The sequence below is a fragment of the Hemiscyllium ocellatum genome, chromosome 19, assembly GCF_020745735.1.
Source record: "Hemiscyllium ocellatum isolate sHemOce1 chromosome 19, sHemOce1.pat.X.cur, whole genome shotgun sequence".
NCBI classification, from domain to species: Eukaryota; Metazoa; Chordata; class Chondrichthyes; order Orectolobiformes; family Hemiscylliidae; genus Hemiscyllium; species Hemiscyllium ocellatum.
Genome location: NC_083419.1, coordinates 392359 through 411957, shown reverse-complemented (window position 1 = coordinate 411957; position 19599 = coordinate 392359). Strand labels below are relative to the sequence as shown.

The 19599-nt window shown below is 44.0% G+C and overlaps 1 protein-coding gene across 6 annotated transcripts in view; it reads left to right on the top strand.

The window, feature by feature from the left end:
- The window catches only part of osbpl8 (oxysterol binding protein-like 8), a 419660-nt gene that overhangs the window by 378904 nt on the left and 21157 nt on the right, over positions 1-19599 (top strand). For 3 of the 6 annotated variants that reach the window (XR_009645711.1, XM_060839573.1, XM_060839569.1), the window contains 3 exons: positions 280-433; positions 13411-13516; positions 16046-16117. Coding sequence is in view for 5 of the 6 variants with exons in the window: in XM_060839573.1 (XP_060695556.1) it covers positions 280-433; positions 13411-13516; positions 16046-16117 (332 nt within the window). In the remaining variant the exon portion in view is untranslated. Of the gene's footprint in view, positions 1-279; positions 434-13410; positions 13517-16045; positions 16118-19599 lie in introns of those variants that run through there. The other 3 variants (XM_060839571.1, XM_060839572.1, XM_060839574.1) reach the window with 3 other exon arrangements.

The window sequence follows — 19599 nt, the reverse complement described above, 5'->3', positions numbered from 1 at the left end:
TGTCCTGGATGTTGTGAATATCTCAAGTGTTGTTGGAGCTGCACTCATCTATGCAAGTGCACTATATTCCTTTCATGACTTGTACCTTGTAAAAGGTAGACCAATTTTGAGCAGTTGGCAGGTGAGTTACTCTTGTTGAATTCCTAGCCTCTGACCTGTTCTTATTACCATAGTATTGTTATGACTGGTTCAGTTTCTCATCATCAAATTGTGTTGGATCCTTGGATCAAAACTATTTTGAAAGATAACTAACAATGTAGTATATTTTATTGCATGCAGCACCCGGCCCTGGGACCCACTCAATGACCTCGTTCAGTTTGAAAAAGAAGGTGTCATCCAGTCCAAAGTTTGGCACCGAACTCCAATGGTACGTTCTGCCAGTATAATTAGTCTCAGTAACCAAGGGGGAAGGAAAGACAATTACAAGCGTCAGGTAGGTTTTAAGATTGTGTAATACCAATTTGATTTTAATTGGTGCCCATCCATAAATCAAATATGATTTTTTTTTTCCCCCCTCCTCCAACCAATTTGAAGCCAATGGCCTTATTGCTGGACTGTTAATCCAGAAGCCAGGTAATGTTCTGGGGACTTGGGTTCAAATGCCACCACAGCACATCGTGGAATTTGAATTCAATAAAAATCTGGAATTAAGAGTCTAATGATGACCATGAATCCATTGTCGATTGTCAGAAAAACCCATCTGGTTCACAAATGTCCTTCAGAGAAGGAAATTGCCATTGTTACCTAGTCAGGTCTACACATGACACCAGACCCACAGCAATATGAGAACTCTTAACTACCATCTCAGCAATTAGGTATGGGCAATAAATGCTGACCTAGTCAGTGATGCTCTCATCCCTTGAAGGAATAAAACAACAATTTTCTTTCTCCAACTTCCACACTCAAATTGGTCATCAGTGAAAGTCCATCAAGTTGAAACTCCTATCACCGAGAATGGCAAAATAATTGAGCTTCACATTTAAGGTTATACAACTGCTAGAAAACTTTTCTTGCTGATTTTTGTTGAATTTGGTCTATCCAAATATTGTTCCTGTTAAATGAAATAATTTTAAAAGAGCTTTGAAATTTTTTTCTTTTTAAGCATCGCAGCATATTTGTAAATAACCCAACCTCATCCACCTTCCATCCTGCTATCTCCTTCATTGATCAAAGATGGTGGGCAGTGGCACTGTGCCATACCCAGCCATAGTGCCATCCAAGATAGTTGCCACAACTGTTGTACTTTACAATGATCTTCCTGTCTTTGGGAAAGCATGTCCAATTCCCTCCATGGTTTGAACAATACCATGAATAGTCGCTGACCAGAAATGTGAGTAAGAAGCATGTATATTTCACTGTGAAGTGGTGTGCTGATGCATTAGATATAATGTGGACTTTGGTTCTTTAATATTACTCAAACCTTCTTTTGTATATTTCATAATTTGTGATTATATCATGTACTGAATTAAGAGTGAATCGATTTTCCACAACCTTTTACTGCCTTTCACTGTTTTTGTTAAATCCTAATGCATTCATAAGACGTGGGTTTCACTGGCTCTCCATCCCTAGTTATCCTTGAGAAGGTGATATATATGTACATGTAAGGAGGGAAAGTTGGCTATTCAGCCCCTTGAGCCTATTCGGCCACTCAACAAGATCATAGCTAACCTCATCCACTTTCCTGTCTACCCCGGTAATGTTTCGTCCTTTTTTTAAAAAAACAAAAATGTATCTAACTGTTTTCACCAACCTTTCAGAAAGTGAGCGCCAAAGATTCCTGATATTCTGAAAGAAAAAAAAATCCGTTTATTTCAAAGGGGCCACCCCTGAATTTTGAACTGTCATCTCTGATTCTAGATTGTCTAATTTGAGGAAACATCCTCTCCACATCTACTTTCTCAAGATCCCTCAGGATTTTATATTTCAATCACATCACCTTTTCTGCATTCTGTTCTATTATCCTGATGTACTTAGGTATGGTATGATTTTCCCGGGTTGCAACACAAAACAATACTTTTCACTGTATCTCAGTACATGGGACAATAATAAATTGCTTACTCTTCTAAACTCCAGTGATGCACAGCTTTCTTGAACCACAGCTGTCCATGTGGCAAAGGTGCTTCCACATTATTGTTAGAGGGGGAGTTCCAGAAATTTGACCTAGAAAGATGAAGAAACAGACAATATGCCTTCAAGTAGAATTAATGTGGATGAGGTGGAGGTGATGATGTGCCCGTGCCCATGCTCATGCATTCTTTATCCTTTTGGTTCTATTAAATTTGGTCACAAGATGTGGGTGTCACCAGCTGGGTCGGCATTTATTGCCAATCCCTAACTCCTCTTGAGAAGTTGGTGGTGATCTCTTAAGATAATGGTTTGCATTGTGGTGGCAACTCTGTGCTTTGTGTGAGTAATAAGCCCCAAAATGGTTCAGCTGACTGTGTTGCACTTGCTGCATGGCAAGGTGCTGGGCTTGAGAAGGTACTTGATTCACGGCCACTCTTTTCTCTGGGCTGTTCTTGGCCAGCTGAGCTTTCACTTCTGCACAAAAACATAAGAAATGGAATTAGGAGTAGGCCATTTAGCCCTTCAGGACCACTCCACCCTTCAATGATTGATCTTCTACTTCATCGTGTTTTTGGGATCCTTAAGGGGGAGGGGAAGCAACCCCAAGTCATGGCCCACATAGGCACCAACGACATAGGTAGGAAGAGACATGGTGATTTAAAGGCAGAAATTCAGGGAGCTAGGATGGAAGCTCCGAGCTAGGACAAACAGAGTTGTTGTCTCTGGTTTGTTGCCCGTGCCACGTGCCAGTGAGGCAAGGAATAGGAAGAGAGGAGTTGAACATGTGGTTACAGGGATGGTGCAGGAAGGAGGGTTTTGGATTCTTGGATAATTGGGGCTCTTTCTGGGGTAGGTGGAACCTCTACAAGCAGGATGGTCATCATCTGAACCAGAGGGGTACCAATATCCTGAGGGGGAAATTCGCGAAGGCTATTGGGGTGGATTTAAACTAATCCAGCAGGGGCATGGGAACCAAAATTGCAGTTCGACTATAGAAAAGGTTGAGAGTAGGGAGGTCCAAAATCAAGTTTCTGGGACGCAAGATTGCACCGACAAGCAAGAAGTTGGTTTGAAATGTGTCTACTTCAATGCCAGGAGCATCCGGAATAAGGTGGGTGAACTTGCAGCATGGGTTGGTACCTGGGACTTCGATGTTGTGTCCATTTCAGAGACATAGTTAGAGCAGGGACAGGAATGCTTGTTGTAGGTTCCAGGATTTAGATGTTTCAGTCAGAACAGAGAAGATGGTAAAAGAGGGGGAGATGTGGCATTGATGGTCAAGGACAGTATTACAGTTGCAGAAAGGATGTTTGGGGACTCGTCAACTGAGGTAGTATGGGCTGAGGTTAGAAACAGGAAAGGAGAGGTCACCCTGTTGGGAGTTTTCTATAGGCCTCCAAATAGTTCCAGAGATGTAAAGGAAAGGATAGCAAAGATGATTCTCGATAGGAGTGAGAGAGTCAGGTTAGTTGTCATGGGGGACTTCAACTATCCAAATATTGACTGGGAACACTATAGTCCGAATACTATAGATGGGTCAGTTTTTGTCCAGTGTGTGCAGGAGGGCTTCTTGACACAGTATGTAGACAGGCCAACAAGGGGCGAAGCCACATTAGATTTGGTACTGGGTAATGAGCCCGGCCAGGTGTTAGACTTTGAAGTAGGTGAGCACTTTGGTGATAGCGATCACAATTCTGTTATGTTTACTTGCCATCACTAAAGGGATAAGTGTATACCACTGGGCAAGAGTTACAGCTGGGGGAAAGGCAATTACGATTAGGCAAGATTTAGGAAGCATAGGATGGGGAGAGAAACTGCAGGGGATAGGCACATTAGAAATGTGGAGCTTATTCAAGGAAAAGCTACTGTGTGTCCTAGATAAGTATGTACCTGTCAGTCAGGGAGGAAACTGTAGAGTGCGGGAGATGTGGTTTACGAAGGAAGTGGAATCAAGGGGAAGAAGAAGGCTTATGTTAGGATGAGATGTGAAGGCTCAGTTAGGGCACTTGAGGGTTACAAGATAGCCAAGGAAGACCTAAAGAGAGAGCTCAGAAGAGCCAGGAGGAGACATGAGAAGTTGTTGGCGGATAGGATCAGGGTTAACCCTAAGGCTTTCTATAGGTATTTCAGGAATAAAAGAATGACAAGAGTAAGATTAGGGCCAATCGAGGATAGTAGTGGGAAGTTGTGTATGAAGTCAGAGGAGATAGGGGAAGCACTAAATGAATATTTTTCAACAGTATTCACACTGGAAAAAGACAATGTTGTCGAGGAGATTACTGAGATATAGACTACTAGACTAGGTGGGATTGAGGTTCACAAGGAGGAGGTATTAGAAATCCTGCAGAGTGTGAAAATATATAAATCCCCTGGGCTGGGTGGGATTTATCCTAGGATCCTCTGGGATGCCAGGGAGGAGATTGCCGAGCCTTTGACATTGATCTTTAAATCGTCATTGTCTACAGGAATAGTGCCAGAAGACTGGAGGACAGCAAATGTGGTTCCCCTGTTCAAGAAGGGGAGTAGAGACAATCCTGGTAATTATAGACCAGTGAGCCTTACTTCAGTTGTTGGTAAAGTGTTGGAAAAGGTTATAAGAGATAGGATTTATAATCATCTAGAAAAGAATAATTTGATTAGGGACAGTCAGCTCGGTTTTGCGAAGGGTAGGTTGTGCCTCACAAACCTTATTGAGTTCTTTGAGAAGGTGACCAAACAGGTAGATGAGAATAAACCTGTTGATGTGGTGTATATGGATTTCAACAAGGCATTCGATATGGTTCCCCACAGTAGGCTATTGTACAAAATGTGGAGGAATGGGATTGTGGGAGATAGAACATAGAACATAGAAGGATACAGCGCAGTACAGGCCCTTCGGCCCTCGATGTTGCGCCGACCGAATCCTACCTAACCTATACTAGCCCAATAACTTCCAAATGCCTATCCAATGCCCGCTTAAATGACCATAAAGAAGGAGAGTTCACCACTGATACGGGCAGGGCATTCCATGAACTCACAACCCGCTGTGTGAAGAATCTACCCCTAACATCTGTCCTATACCTACCACCCCTTAATTTAAAGCTATGTCCCCTAGTAACACCTGACTCCATTAGCTGTAAAAGGTTCTTAGTATCTACCCTATCTAAACCCCTAATCATCTTATACACTTCTATCAGATCTCCCCTAAACCTTCTCTTCTCCAATGAGAACAGCCCCAAGTGCCTCAGCCTTTCCTCATAAGATTTTCCTACCATTCCAGGCAACATCCTGGTAAACCTCCTCTGCACTCGTTCTAAAGCTTCCACATCCTTCCTATAGTATGGCGACCAAAACTGCACACAATACTCCAGATGAGGCCGCACCAGAGTCTTATACAACTGCAACATGACCTCAGGACTCCGGAACTCAATTCCTCTACCAATAAAGCCCAGTACTCCATATGCCTTCCTCACAGCACTATTTACCTGGGTGGCAACTTTCAGAGATCTGTGTACATGGACACCAAGATCCCTCTGCTCATCCACACTACCAAGTAGCCTACCATTAGCCCAGTAATCCATCATCTTGTTATTCCTACCAAAGTGAACGACTTCGCACTTAGCTACATTGAATTCCATTTGCCACATTTCCGCCCAGCTCTGCAACTTATCTATATCCCGCTGTAACCTACCACTTCCTTCCTCACTATCCACAACTCCACCGACTTTTGTGTCATCCGCAAACTTGCTTACCCAGCTTTCAAGTCCTTCCTCTAGATCATTTATAAAGATAACAAAAAGCAATGGTCCCAAAACAGATCCTTGTGGTACACCGCTAGTAACTGCGCTCCAAGATGAACATAATCCATCAACTACTACCCTCTGTCTCCTTCCAGCCAGCCAATTCCTAATCCAAACCTCTAATGTATCCTCAATGCCATACCTCCGAAGTTTTAGCATTAGCCTACCATGGGGAACCTTATCGAACGCCTTACTAAAATCCATATACACAACATCTACTGCTTTACCCTCATCCACTTCCTTGGTCACCTTCTCAAAGAACTCAATAAGGTTTGTGAGGCACGACCTGCCCTTCACAAAACCATGCTGGCTATCCCTGATCACGTTATTCCTACCCAGATGTTCATAAATCTTATCCCTTACCATTCTCTCTAAGACTTTGCCCACCACTGAAGTCAGACTCACTGGCCTATAGTTACTCGGGCTATCCCTACTCCCTTTCTTGAACAATGGGACCACATTCGCTATCCTCCAGTCCTCTGGTACTATTCCCGTTGACAACGACGACATAAAAATCCAGGCCAATGGCTCTGCTATCTCCTCCCTAGCTTCCCTTAGGATCCTGGGGTAAATGCCATCAGGCCCAGGAGACTTATCTATATTCATCCTTTCCAATATTCCCAAAACCTCTTCCCTGCATATTTCCAGGGCATCCATTCTAATTAATTGTGATTCCATATTCACATCAGCAACAGTGTCCTGTTCCTGAGTGAATACTGATGAAAAGTACTGATTTAATGTCTCTCCAATCTCCTCCGCCTCCACACACAACTTCCCACTACTATCCTTGACTGGACCGATACCTACCCTAGTCATCCTTTTATTCTTGACATACCTATAGAAAGCCTTTGGGTTTTCCCTAATCCTACCAGCTAAAGACTTTTCATGTCCCCTTCTCGCTTCTCTTAGCTCCCTCTTTAGCTCCTTCCTGGCTACCTTATAACTCTCAATCGCCCCTACTGAACCTTCACGCCTCATCTTTACATATGCCGCCTTCTTCCCTTTCACAAGGGACTCCAATTCCTTACTAAACCACGGCTGCCTCACAAGGCCCTTTACACCATGCCTGACTGGTACATACCTATCGAGGACACGCAGTAGCTGCTCCTTGAACAATCCCCACATCTCATTAGTGTTCTTCTCTTGAAGCCTGTTTTTCCAATCCACACATCCTAAGTCATGCCTCACTGCATCATAATTTCCCTGCCCCCAGCTATAGCTCTTGCCCTGCGGCGCACGATTATCCCTCTCCATCACTAAAGTAAAAGTCACCGAGTTGTGGTCACTGTCCCCGAAGTGCTCACCTACCTCCAAGTCTAACACCTGGCCTGGTTCATTACCTAGAACCAAATCCAATATGGCCTCCCCTCTTGTTGGCCTGTCGACATATTGTGTCAGGAAACCATCCTGCACACATTGTACAAACACCGACCCATCTAATGAACTCGAGCTATAGCTCTCCCAGTCAATATCTGGGAAGTTAAAGTCCCCCATAACAACCACCCTGCTACCTTCACTCTTTTCCTGAATCATCCTCGCAATATTATCCTCTACTTCTCTAGGACTATTAGGAGGCCTGTAGAAAACACCTAACAGGGTGACCTCACCTTTCCTATTTCTAACCTCAGCCCAAACTACCTCAGATGGCAAGTCCTCTTCCATCGTCCATTCCACTGCTGTGATACTGTCTTTGACAAGTAATGCCACGCCTCCCCCTTTTTTACCCCCATGTCTGATCCTACTAAAACATTTGAACCCTGGAACGTGCAACAGCCATTCTTGTCCCTGTTCTACCCACGTCTCTGTAATGGCCACAACATCGAAGTCCCAGGTACCAACCCACGCTGCAAGTTCACCTACCTTATTCCTTATACTTCTGGCATTGAAGTATACACACTTCAATCCACCTTTCTGGTTACAGGCACCCTCCTTAGAGATCGCTGCATTATTCCTAACCTCCCTACACTCAAGGTCCTGTACCCTAAAGCTACAGTCCTGGTTCCCATGCCCCCGCGGAGTTAGTTTAAACCCTCCCAAAGAGCACTAGCAAACCTCCCCCCAAGGATACTGGTGCCCCTCAGGTTCAAGTGTAGACCATCCTTTTTATAGAGGTCCCACCTTCCCCAGAAAGGACCCCAGTTGTCCAGAAATCGGAATCCCTCCCTCCTGCCCCATCCCTGTAGCCACGCATTTAACTGCTCTCTCTCCCTGTTCCTCGACTCTCTATCACGTGGCACGGGTAACAAACCAGAGACTACAACTCTGTTTGTTCTAACTCTGAGCTTCCAACCTAGCTCCCTGAAAGCCTGTCTGACATCCTCACCCTTCTTCCTACCTATATCGTTGGTGCCAACGTGGACCACGATCTGGGGCTGCTCCCCCTCCCCCTTAAGGACCCGGAAAACACGATCAGCGACATCACGTACCCTTGCACCTGGGAGGCAACATACCAAACGTGAGTCCCTGTCGCCCCCACAAAACCGTCTGTCTGTACCCCTCACTATCGAGTCCCCAAGAACTATTGCTCTACCTTTCTCCACCCTACCCTTCTGAGCAACAGGGCCAGGCTCCGTGCCAGAGGCCTGAACCTCGTTGCTTGCCCCTGGTAAGTCATCCCCCCCACAAGTATCCAAAACGGTATACTTGTTCTTGAGGGGAATGACCGCAGGGGGTCCCTGCACTGGCTTCCTCCTCCCACTCCCCCTCACTGTCACCCATCTATCTTGAACTTTCGGAGTAACTACTTGCCTATAGCTCCGATCTATGACCTCCTCTGCCTCCCGAATGATCCGCAGTTCATCCAACTCCAGCTCCAGTTCCCTAACACGGGTTTGGAGGAGCTGGAGATGGGTGCACTTCTTGCAAGTGTACTCAGCAGGGACGCTAATGGCTTCCCTCACCTCATACATGTTGCAAGAGGAACATTGCCCTCTCTGCACTGCCATCCCTCTAAAAGTAAGCTTTCCTTAAAAAAAAACAACAAAAACCAACTAAATCTAAAGAAACAAACAAGGAAAATGCAGCACTTACCCGCTAGTCACAATTGGTCTTATTATTAGGTTAGAGGAGGTGGAAGGGTGGGAGGCACTACTCATGTAGTGCCTCGGGTGACTTGCCTACGCGTTTAAATAAGGGGAGAGAAAAAAAAACCTTACCCAGGTAACCTAGCGCGCCTTCCGGGTCTGCTACCGCTTTTTTGAAGGAAAACTTTAAACTTTTAACTAATAAATAAGCGACCAAACTTACCCACCAGCCGTCGCGAAGTCTTCCGAGAGACTGAGGCCTAAAACTCGGAGCCCGCGTTTAAATAAGGGGAGAGAAAAAAAAAAAGATATAGCAGTTTGGATCAGTAATTGGCTTGCTGGGTGGTGGTTGATGGGAAATGTTCATCCTGGAGTCCAGTTACCAGTGGTGTACAGCAAGGGTCGGTGTTGGGTCCACTGCTGTTCGTCGTTTTTATAAACGACCTGGATGAGGGCGTAGAAGGGTGGGTTAGTAAATTTGCAGACGACACTAAGGTTGGTGGAGTTGTGGATAGTGACGAAGGATGTTGTAGGTTACAGAGAGACATAGATAAGCTGCAGAGCTGGGGCTGAGAGATGGCAAATTGAGTTTAATGCGGACTAGTGTGAGGTGATACACTTTGGTTGGAGTAACCGGAATGCAAAGTACTGTGCTAATGGTAAGATTCTTGGGAGTGTAGATGAGCAGAGAGATCTCGGTGTCCTGGTACACAGATCCTTGAAAGTTGCCACCCAGGTTGGCAGGGTTGTTAAGAAGGCATGCAGTGTTTTAGCTTTTATTAATAGAAGGATCGAGTTCTGGAACCATGAGGTTATGCTACAGCTGTACAAAAATCTAGTGCGGCCGCACTTGGAGTATTGTGTATGGTTCTAGTCACCGCATTATAAGAAGGATGTGGAAGGTTTGGAAAGGGTGCAGAGGAGATTTACTGGGATGTTGCCTGGTATGGAGGGACGGTTTTACGAAGGAAGGCTGAGGGACTTGAGGCTATTTTCGTTAAGGAGAAGAAGGTTGCGAGGTGACTTAATAGAGACATATCAGATAATCAGAGGGTTAGATAGGGTGGACAGGGAGAGCCTTTTTCCAAGAATGGTGACAGTGAGCACAAGGGGACATAGCTTTAAATTGAGGGGTGATAGATATAGGACAGATGTCAGAGATAGTTTCTTTACTCAGAGAGTAGTAAGGGTATGGAATGCTTTGCCTGCAACATTAGCAGATTCGCCAACTTTAAGTACATTTAAGTCGTCATTGGACAAGCATATGGACGTACATGGAATAGTGTAGGTTAGATAGGCTTCAGATTGGTATGACAGGTATGCGCAACGTCGAGGGCCGAAGGGCCTGTACTGCGCTATAATGTTCTATGTTCACCAGTTCCTGCACTAACCCCATATTCTTGATAATTTTTACATGCAGATATCTATTAAACTTTGTCTTGAATGTAGTGAACGTCTGTGTGTAATTCTGGTCTCCTCCCTATTGGAAGGATGTTGTGAAACTTGAAAGGGTTCAGAAAAGATTTACAAGGATGTCACCAGGGTTGGAGGATTTGAGCTATAGAGCGAGGTTGAATCGGCTAGGGCTGGTTTCCCTGGAGTATCGGATGCTGAGGGGTGACTTTAAAGAGGTTTATAAAATCATGAGGGGCATGGATAGGATAAATAGACATGGTCTTTTCCCTGGGGTGGGGAGAGTGCAGAACTAGAGGGCATAAGTTTAGGGTGAGAGGGGAAAGATATAAAAGATACCTAAGGGACAACATTTTCACCTGAGGGTGGTACATGTATGAAATGCCAGAGGATGTGTTGGAGGCTGGTACAATGGCAACATTTAAAAGGCATCTGGATGGGTATATGAATAGGAAGGGTTTGGAGGGATATGGGCCGGGTGCTGGCACGTGGGACAAGATTGGGTTGGGAAATCTGGTCGGCATGGGCGGGTTGGAATGAGGGGTCTATTTCCATGCTGCGTATCTCTATGACTCTATCTGAGCCTCCATCACTATCAGGGTGCAGAAAGTCACAGATTCACTATCCTCTGAGTGAAGAAATTCCTCCTCATCTCAGTCCTAACTGGCCTTCTAATATTCTGAAACTGTATCCCCTGGTTCTGGGAGAAATTCTTCTCCAGTTCGCCCCTTCTAAACGGTCCAGAGGTCACAACCATCAGTGACTATCCTCCAGTCATCAATATCCATCATCTTCATGTCTTACTGTCAGGTGTCCTTGAAGTAGAGATATTGTTGCCCAGGAGGTTGTGACCCAGTGAACAGATCACCACACAGAAGGTCTCTGAATGAGTGTATATCCATTTTTCATCTGATGAACACAGCTCAGTAGACTTGATTCCTTAGCAATGAGTTAATGCTGATGAAATTTGCATATTCCAGGCCCTGAGTTGGTGAACTTGTCCTGCAAGAAGTTGCTGAGGTTATCCATGAGACAGTAAAGGTGGCAACTATTCAGCCTTTTCTCCTGCATGATAGATGTTGACGAAGTGTCAGCACTGGAGGGGAGTGCACTGAAAGTGCAGACTCTCAGTTTGGTGTTGTCAGCCAGGTTGCTGTTGTCCCATACCTTCTCAATCAACTTGGATGTTACAGCTGTAGCATTTGTGATGCATTGTTGATTTTGTCATCAAGTGATAGATTATTGGTCATTATTGAACCTGGTTAGATTGTCAACAGTCTTCCAGTTCTGAAACCATACTTGAATTAGGGGCAGATGCATTCAGCCAGGAGCTGCTGTCTAAATTGGACAACACTGTCAAATCCTGCAGAGCATTGTGAAAACAGTAAGAAGCCTTGATAGTTGTTGCAATCACTTTAATCACCATCGTTATGGCGAAGCGTCAGAATCATATCACATACATATCCTGGGGCACTCTTTCTTCCCCCCCCACCCCCAACCTCCAACAGACACAGAAGTTTGTGCTGATGCTCCATTTCCTATGCTTGATGAGGTCCACTGATGTAGCATCAGCACCTGGAGTTTGCCAATAGTGAGTAAGTCAATAGTTTTGTTAAGCCCCTTACTTGTTCAAGAGGGTAGTTCACTAGAAATCAAGCCCCACTATTCCCAGAGTCATAAGAAATGTGAAAAAGCTTGGTTCAGATTATATAGTGTCTGATGATCTTGGGTGTCAAGAAAAGGCTGGCTAGGTATATGTACATAACAAGGAAAGACAAATTCTAAACAAATTATTTTTAACAAATAGCAAAAAGGAAGTAGGAATTGCTACGTTATAAATCTATTACTTAAAACACTGCCCCTTAACTTTCCCCTCTCTCATCATGCCAGAAACACAAAGACAGGACAAAAGTATTAAGAATAGAAAAATGTATGAAAATCAGCAAAACATAGTTCACTAGCACCAGAGAAGTTTGATGAGTTACTTCTTTCTGTTTCTTCAAAGCCTTTTAAAGTTTTTTTTACTTTCTCAATCCACAATCCAAAAAATAAAGGAAATAAAGAGATGTGGTCTTTACAACTTCCACTCTCAGTTTCATGTCCAGTTTTGCCATAGGCTTCTTTTTTATGTTCTCATGAGATGTGGCCGAGACTGACTGGGGCCAACATTTATTGGTGAGAAGGTGGTGGTGAGCTGCCGCCTTGAACCATTTGGTAAATGTTGTTGAAAACTTCCTGGGTAACACCTTCTCAAGATAGTGTTCCACATATCTCTTTAAATGTTTATTGCAGTCCCTGATGATCTCCCCAGCTTTTGTTTACCATGGACTTATTTTCCTTGAAGGTGGATCTGCTGCCTTTCTAATTCCTTCATAAACGTTCATGATATTCCCTGTGTCCAAGGTCTTTTGGATATTCTGGCAAAGTTACAATAATCAATCATTGCTGTATTGCCTAACAGTCTATTGGAGTTTGCTTTGAACTACTATTCATTCATTTACTTACTTGAATTTCTCTTGTAATCGATGAGAGCAGATCACTTGGCTTCAATGAAGTTGTCAAAATAGCAATGTTAGTCTCAAAGCCAGTAAGCATTTGTCCATTCTTAGTCACCATATATTGAGAATGCAGTATTGTAGATGGTGTCTTGAAGTTTGTTCCATTCCTGTAGGTGGGAATGCTGGAGGGCATCAATTCAGCCGAGGAGCTGTTTGTTTTTGACTGTGTCGCCAATGTGGCTGAGGCTGACATAAGGACTGAGACCAATTTTGAGATCAATCAATTTTCACATATCAAAAACTTTAATAGATAAAGGGAAAGTGCAGGAAAATGGTGCTGGAGTAGAAGATTGACAATGATCATATTGAATAGCAGAGTGACTCAAAGGGCTGAATGGCCTACTCCAACTCCTATTTTGATGTAACCTTTTGTTATGGTGTTGTGTTTGCTGCGCAGTTGTTGGGTTTTACACATCAGTCAGCAAGGTCTCTTTGTGTATGGAAATCACAATCTGTACAAATCTACATTTGATTTTGCAGAATCAGTGGACTGATGTTTGGCGAAGAATTTTTTTAAAGCAAGGTTGGATATATTTGAAGTATTGATTATATTCTGTTTGATTGACATAGGTCTCTGCACCAAAACGTACCCGGAATAAGCAAAGTGGGCAGCAGAGTCCTGAAAGTGGATGTTCCAGTCCAGAACTAGATCAGCAGGACTCATCAGAAAGTGAAAGTGAGTTTGTTCTCTTCGATTCTTCTGTCTCAAATTCTTCTCTTTCCACCAACTTACGTATTAGACAGTATTAGACTTCTCCATGTGATTCAGTTTAGTTTTGTCTTATTTTAAATGATTTTTCAGACTTTCCTATCACAGCCACAGCATGTAACATCAACCACTCAGCTTCAAGGTTCAAACAGGAGCGCACAATCAGAACGAAACAGATAAAACAAAATGGGGAGAATGGGCAGTGGAAGAAGGACAGATAGTCAAAAACCTTCTCAGCTGCCCACAGCCTGGACCTATAGATTGTCCCAGAAAAATCTAAATAAGTGCAGATGCTAGCAATTAGAAGCAAAAGCAGAAATTGCTGGAAAAGCTCAGAAGGTCTGGCAGCATCTATAGAGACAACTCAGAGTTAATCCCAGTTCTGAGAAGGGTCATTGGACCCTCAGTTTTTGTTGCTATAGATTGCCCCTTAACCAGGTCCGGGAATAGACTCGTGAGACCCTCCAATTACCACCTTGACCATTTTGTACCAGGTGAGCACCAATTCAGAGATTGGGACTGAAATGCAATCGCAGTCTGAGTAGCAACACTTCGGATCATGACAAAAGGGTGACAAGGAAGGAAATTCCAGAGGCTCTGACCAAAGTTTTTAATTCCTCTCTGACAATGGGGATTTGCCAGAGGATTATAGGAAAGCTAATGTGGTTCTACTTTTCAAGAAGAATGGGAGAGATAAGCTGGGACCAGTGAGTCTCATGTCAGTGGTCAGAAAGCTATTGGAGAAAATAAGGAAAGAATTAATCTCCACAAGACAAGGTTTGATCAGGGCAAGATGGTAGACATGTCTAACAAATCTGGTTGAACTTTGAGAGGAGATGACCAAGTGTTTGGATGAGGGCTGGGCAGTTGATGTAGTTTATGTGGATTTCAGGACAAGGTCGCACCTGGGAGACTGATCAAGAAAATGAAAACAGATCAGCTCCATAGTAACTTGGCAAATGGAATCCAAAATTGTTCAGAGATTTGCAAGGGAGATTATTTGCGAAGGTGCGGCAGGAGGGGGTGATTTTGAGGCAGACTATTTGTGTTGCGGGTGCCTTGTGTGCAGTGGTGTTCCATGGAGATCAGTATTGGATCCCTTATTGTTTGTGGTATATATCTAAAAGATGTAGAAGAAAATGTGTGGAGGGAGTAACAATATTATAGATGACTTGAAAACTGGCTGGGTGATTGCCAGTAAGGAAGAAGGTGTTAGGTTATAGGAGAATATAGACAAATTGGTCAGATGGACAGATCAGTGGTGGTGGAATTTAACCCTGATATGAGTGAGGTGATGCATTTTGGAAGAAGTAACAAGACAAGGGTGTACACAATGAGTGGCAGGACACTAAGAGGCTTCGAGAAAGGAGGGATCCTGGGCTGCTTGTTTACAAATCCCTTAAGGTGGTAAGCCGGTCAAAAGGGTGGTGACGAAGTCATGTGGTTCACTTGCCTTGATCAGCCTTGATCAAATACTTGTTAGGCCAGCATTTATTGTCCATTCCTAAGTGCCCAGACTAAACCATACTGTTGTGGTCTGTAGGAGAAAGTGAGGACTGCAGATGCTGGAGATCAGAGCTGAAACTGTGTTGCTGGAAAAGCACAGCAGGTCAGGCAGCATCCAAGGAGCAGGAGAATCGACGTTTCGGGCATGAGCCCTTCTTCAGGAAAGCCTGTTGTGGTCTGTAGGCCAGACTGGGAACAATGGCAGTTTTCTTCCCTAAAGAATATTAATGAACCATATGGGTTTTTTCAACAATTGAGAATGGATACATGGTCACTATTAGACTCTTAATTCCAGATTTATTTTTTATTAAATTCAAATTCCAGCATCTGCAATGGTAGAATTTGAATGCAGGTCCCCAGAACATTTTCTGGATCTCTTGTTATGGACCAGGCCAGACCATCTCAAAATATTTTGTGAAGGTAGCCCAGATTCTAACTTTTCTCATTGTTTTGAGCAGGTGTAAACTGGATATTCCAGGAGTGATGCAACTGGCCCAACCACTTAGTTTTTAAAAAAAGCTCACTTAGGGCGCTTGAGAGTTGCAGGTTAGCCAGGAAAGACCTAAAGAGAGAACTAAGAAGAGCAAGGAGGGGCATGAGAAGTCATTGGCAGATAGGATCAAGGAAAACCCTAAGGCTTTCTGTAGCTGTATCAGGAATAAAAGAATGGCTAAACTAAGATTAGGGTCAATCAAGGACAGGAGTGGGAAATTGTACATGGAGTCCAAGGAGATAGGAGAAACACTAAATGAATATTTTTCATCAGTATTCACACTGGAAAAAGACAATGTTGTTGAGGAGAATATTGAGATACAAGCTACTAGACTAGACGGGATTCAGATTCACAAGGAGGAGGTGTTAGCAATTCTGGAAAGTGTGAAAATAGATAAGTCCCTTGGGCCAGATGGATTTATCCTAGGAGTCTCTGGGAAGGCAGGGAGGAGATTGCAGAGTCTTTGACTTTGATCTCTATGTCATTTTTGTCTACAGGAATAGTGCCAGAAGACTGGACGATAGCAAATGTTGTCCCCTTGTTCAAGAAGGGGAGTAGAGACAACCCTGGTAATTATAGACCAGTGAGCCTTACTTCAGTTGTGGGTAAAGTATTGGAAAAGGTGATAAGAGATGGGATTTATATTCATCTAGAAAGGAATAAGTTGATGAGGGATAGTCAACACGGTTTTGTGAAGGCTAGGCCTTGCCTCACAAACCTTATTGAGTTCTTTGAGAAGATGACCAAATATATGGATTTCAATAAGGAGCTTGATGAGGTTTCCCACGGTGGGCTATTGCACAAAATATGGAGGCATGGGATTGAAGGTGATTTAGCGATTTAGATCAGAAATTGGCTACCTGAAAGAAGACAGAGGGTGGTGATTGTTGGGAAATGTTCATCCTGGAGTTCACTTACTACTGGTGTATCGCAAGGATCTGTTTTGGGGCCACTGCTATTTGTCATTTTTATAAATGACATGGATGAGGGCGTAGAAGGATGGGTTAGTAAATTTGCGGATATTACTAAGATCAGTGGAGTTGCAGATAGTGCTGAAGGATGTTGCAGGTTACAGAAGGACATAGATAAGCTGCAGAGCTGGGATGAGAGGTGACAAATGGAGTTTAATGTGGAAAGGTGTGAGTTGATTCACTTTGGAAGGAGCAACAGGAATGCAGAGTACTGGGCTAATAGTAAGATTCTTGCTAGTGTAGATGAGCAGAGAGAGCTCAGTGTCCATGGACAAAGATCCCTGAAAGTTGCCACCCAGGTTGATAGCGTTGTTAAGTAAGCATACGGTGTGTTAGCTTTTATTGGTATAGGGATTGAGTTTCGGAGCCATGAGGTCATGCTGCAGCTGTACAAAACTCTGCTGCGGCCACACTTGGAGTATTGTGTACAGTTCTGGTCACCACATCATAAGAAGGATGTGGAGGCTTTGGAAAGGGTGCAGAGGAGATTTACTAGGGTGTTGCCTGGTATGGAGGGAAGGTCTTATGAGGAAAGGCTGAGGGACTTGAGGCTGTTTTGGTTAGAGAAAATGTTGAGAGGTGACTTTTAGATTTTAGATTACCTACAGTGTGGAAACAGGCCCTTCAGCCCAACAAGTCCACACTGACCCTCTGAAGAGCAACCCACCCAGACCCATTCCCTACATTTACCCCAGACTAATCCACCTAACATTACGGGCAATTTAGCATAAGCCAATTCACCTAATCTGCATATCTTTGGACTGTGGGAAGAAACCAGAGCACAGGAGGAAACCCACGCAGACACGGGGAGAATGTGCAAACTCCACACAGACAGTTGCCCGAGGCAGGAATTGAACCCGGGTCCCTGGTGCTGAGAGGCAGCACTGCTAATCACTAAGCTACCATGCTGACCTAATAGAAACTTAATAGAAACGTATAAGATAATTAGAGGGTTAGATAGGGTGGACAGTGAGGGCCTTTTTCCTTGAATCGTGATGGCGAGCATGAGGGGCATAGCTTTAATATGAGGCGTGGTAAATATAGGACAGATGTTAGAGGTAGTTTCTTTACTCAGAGTTGTAGGGGTGTGGATCACACTGCCTGCAACAATGGTAGACTTGCCAAGGGCATTTAGGTGGTCATTAGATAAACATCTGGGTGAAAATGGAATAGTGTACATTAGATGGACTTCAGATTGGTTTCATAGGTCGGTGCAACATTGAGGGCCATAGGGCCTGTTATGTGCTGTAATGTTCTATGTCCTGAAACAATTTATTTGCAAGATTACCAAATGAAACACAAACACAAGAGAACAGAATATGGAATAACCCAACTACTAAAACAAAACCAAACAAACTATCCCAACTAAATGATGCTGTTCCAAATACTTGCAACAACCCCCATAAACACTCCTTGGCAAAAAAGATAAAATCACAGGATCTTGCAGGAGAGATAACAGAGATATTCAGCATAGAACATCTCCATCTGTGTAGCAGTTTCTTTGACCAACAGTCTCAAAACTGCCTGCTTTCTCTCAACAGCCAGACTGCTAAAAACTAACCCAGAGAAAAGCTGAGCTGGGAGAACTGGCCACTTCCCTTTCGTTGTACAAGTTTTGTTTACCATTTAAAAGCTGCTTCAAATAAATCAAGCCAGACATTTGGAACCTTTGTCTAGTAAAACACTTCTGAAAAATACTAAGTACAACACAACCTTATTAAAGGAGCATCATCACACCTTTCTCCTTAAAAGAAATCAAGCCATTAATATCCATTTTAAACCCATTAATCTTAAATTGTTAGTATACCACAACCATATACATTACATTGATAATAATCATGCAAACATGCACTACTACATTCTGTTTCAGTCTGTGTTACTCCTGCCACTGAATGACTCCAATGTGTCAGCTATCACACTTTCTTGTCTGCCACAGGCACAACTTTCAAATTGAATAGCTGCAACAACAAGTTCCGTCTAAACAGTCTTGAACATTTGTCCTTAAATTTCTCCACAGCCTTCAATGGGTTATGATCAGTGTATATGATTATCTCAGAAACATTCTTGGTGACATTGATAGATTAGATTAGATTATTTGCAGTGTGGAAACAGGCCCTTCGGCCCAACAAGTCCACACCGACCTGCCGAAACGCAACCCACCCACTCCCCTACATTTACCCCTTTTTAACCTAACACGATGGGCAATTTAACATCTTTGGACTGTGGGAGGAAACCGGAGCACCTGGAGGAAGCCCACGCAGACACGGGGAGAATGTGCAAACTCCACGCAGTCAGTCGCCTGAGTCGGGAATTGAACCCGAGTCTCTGGCGCTGTGAGGCAGCAGTGCTAACCACTGTGCCACCGTGCCGCCCACATAATGATCGAAATGTTGTAACGCCAACACCAAGCTCCAAGTCTCCTTCTCAACTGCTGAATATTTCTGCTGATGAATGTTCAATTTCCTGGAGAAATACCCAATAGGTCTTTCCATCTTCTCGGTTTTTTTTCCTGCAAAAACACAGCACTGACACCCACATCACTCACTTCAATAGCCACCTTGGATGGCTTTGCATAATTAGGCGAGGCTAACACTGAGGCAGTGGTTCACACAGCTTTCAGGCTGTCAGATGCCTTCACTCAGTCCATTGTCCACTGAAACTTCTTGTCTTTCTTTAACAATTCAATGTGTGGAGCAGCCACACTGCTAAAATTTGGTACATATTTTCGATAAAATCCACTCAATCCAAGGAATCATAGTACAGAGGAACCTTGATTATCCAAACAAGATGGGTGGGCACTATTCCGTTCGGATAATTGATTATTCAGTTAATCATTTCAATGGCTCTCCTCTGGGCTGGAGAGTTTTCTACTGAGTCTGCTCACTGTTCAGGAGAGGAGACTGCAGCAAACCGCGCACGACCCCCTGACCCCTGCCCGCCTCCCCCAACCCCATCCAACACTGCCCTCTCACTGCTCCCAAATCCTGTCCAACACTCCCCCGCCCACCCTCCGCCCGCACCCCACACCACCCCTGCCCACCCCAACACAGCCCCCCAACCCCCAAACACTGCCCTCCTCC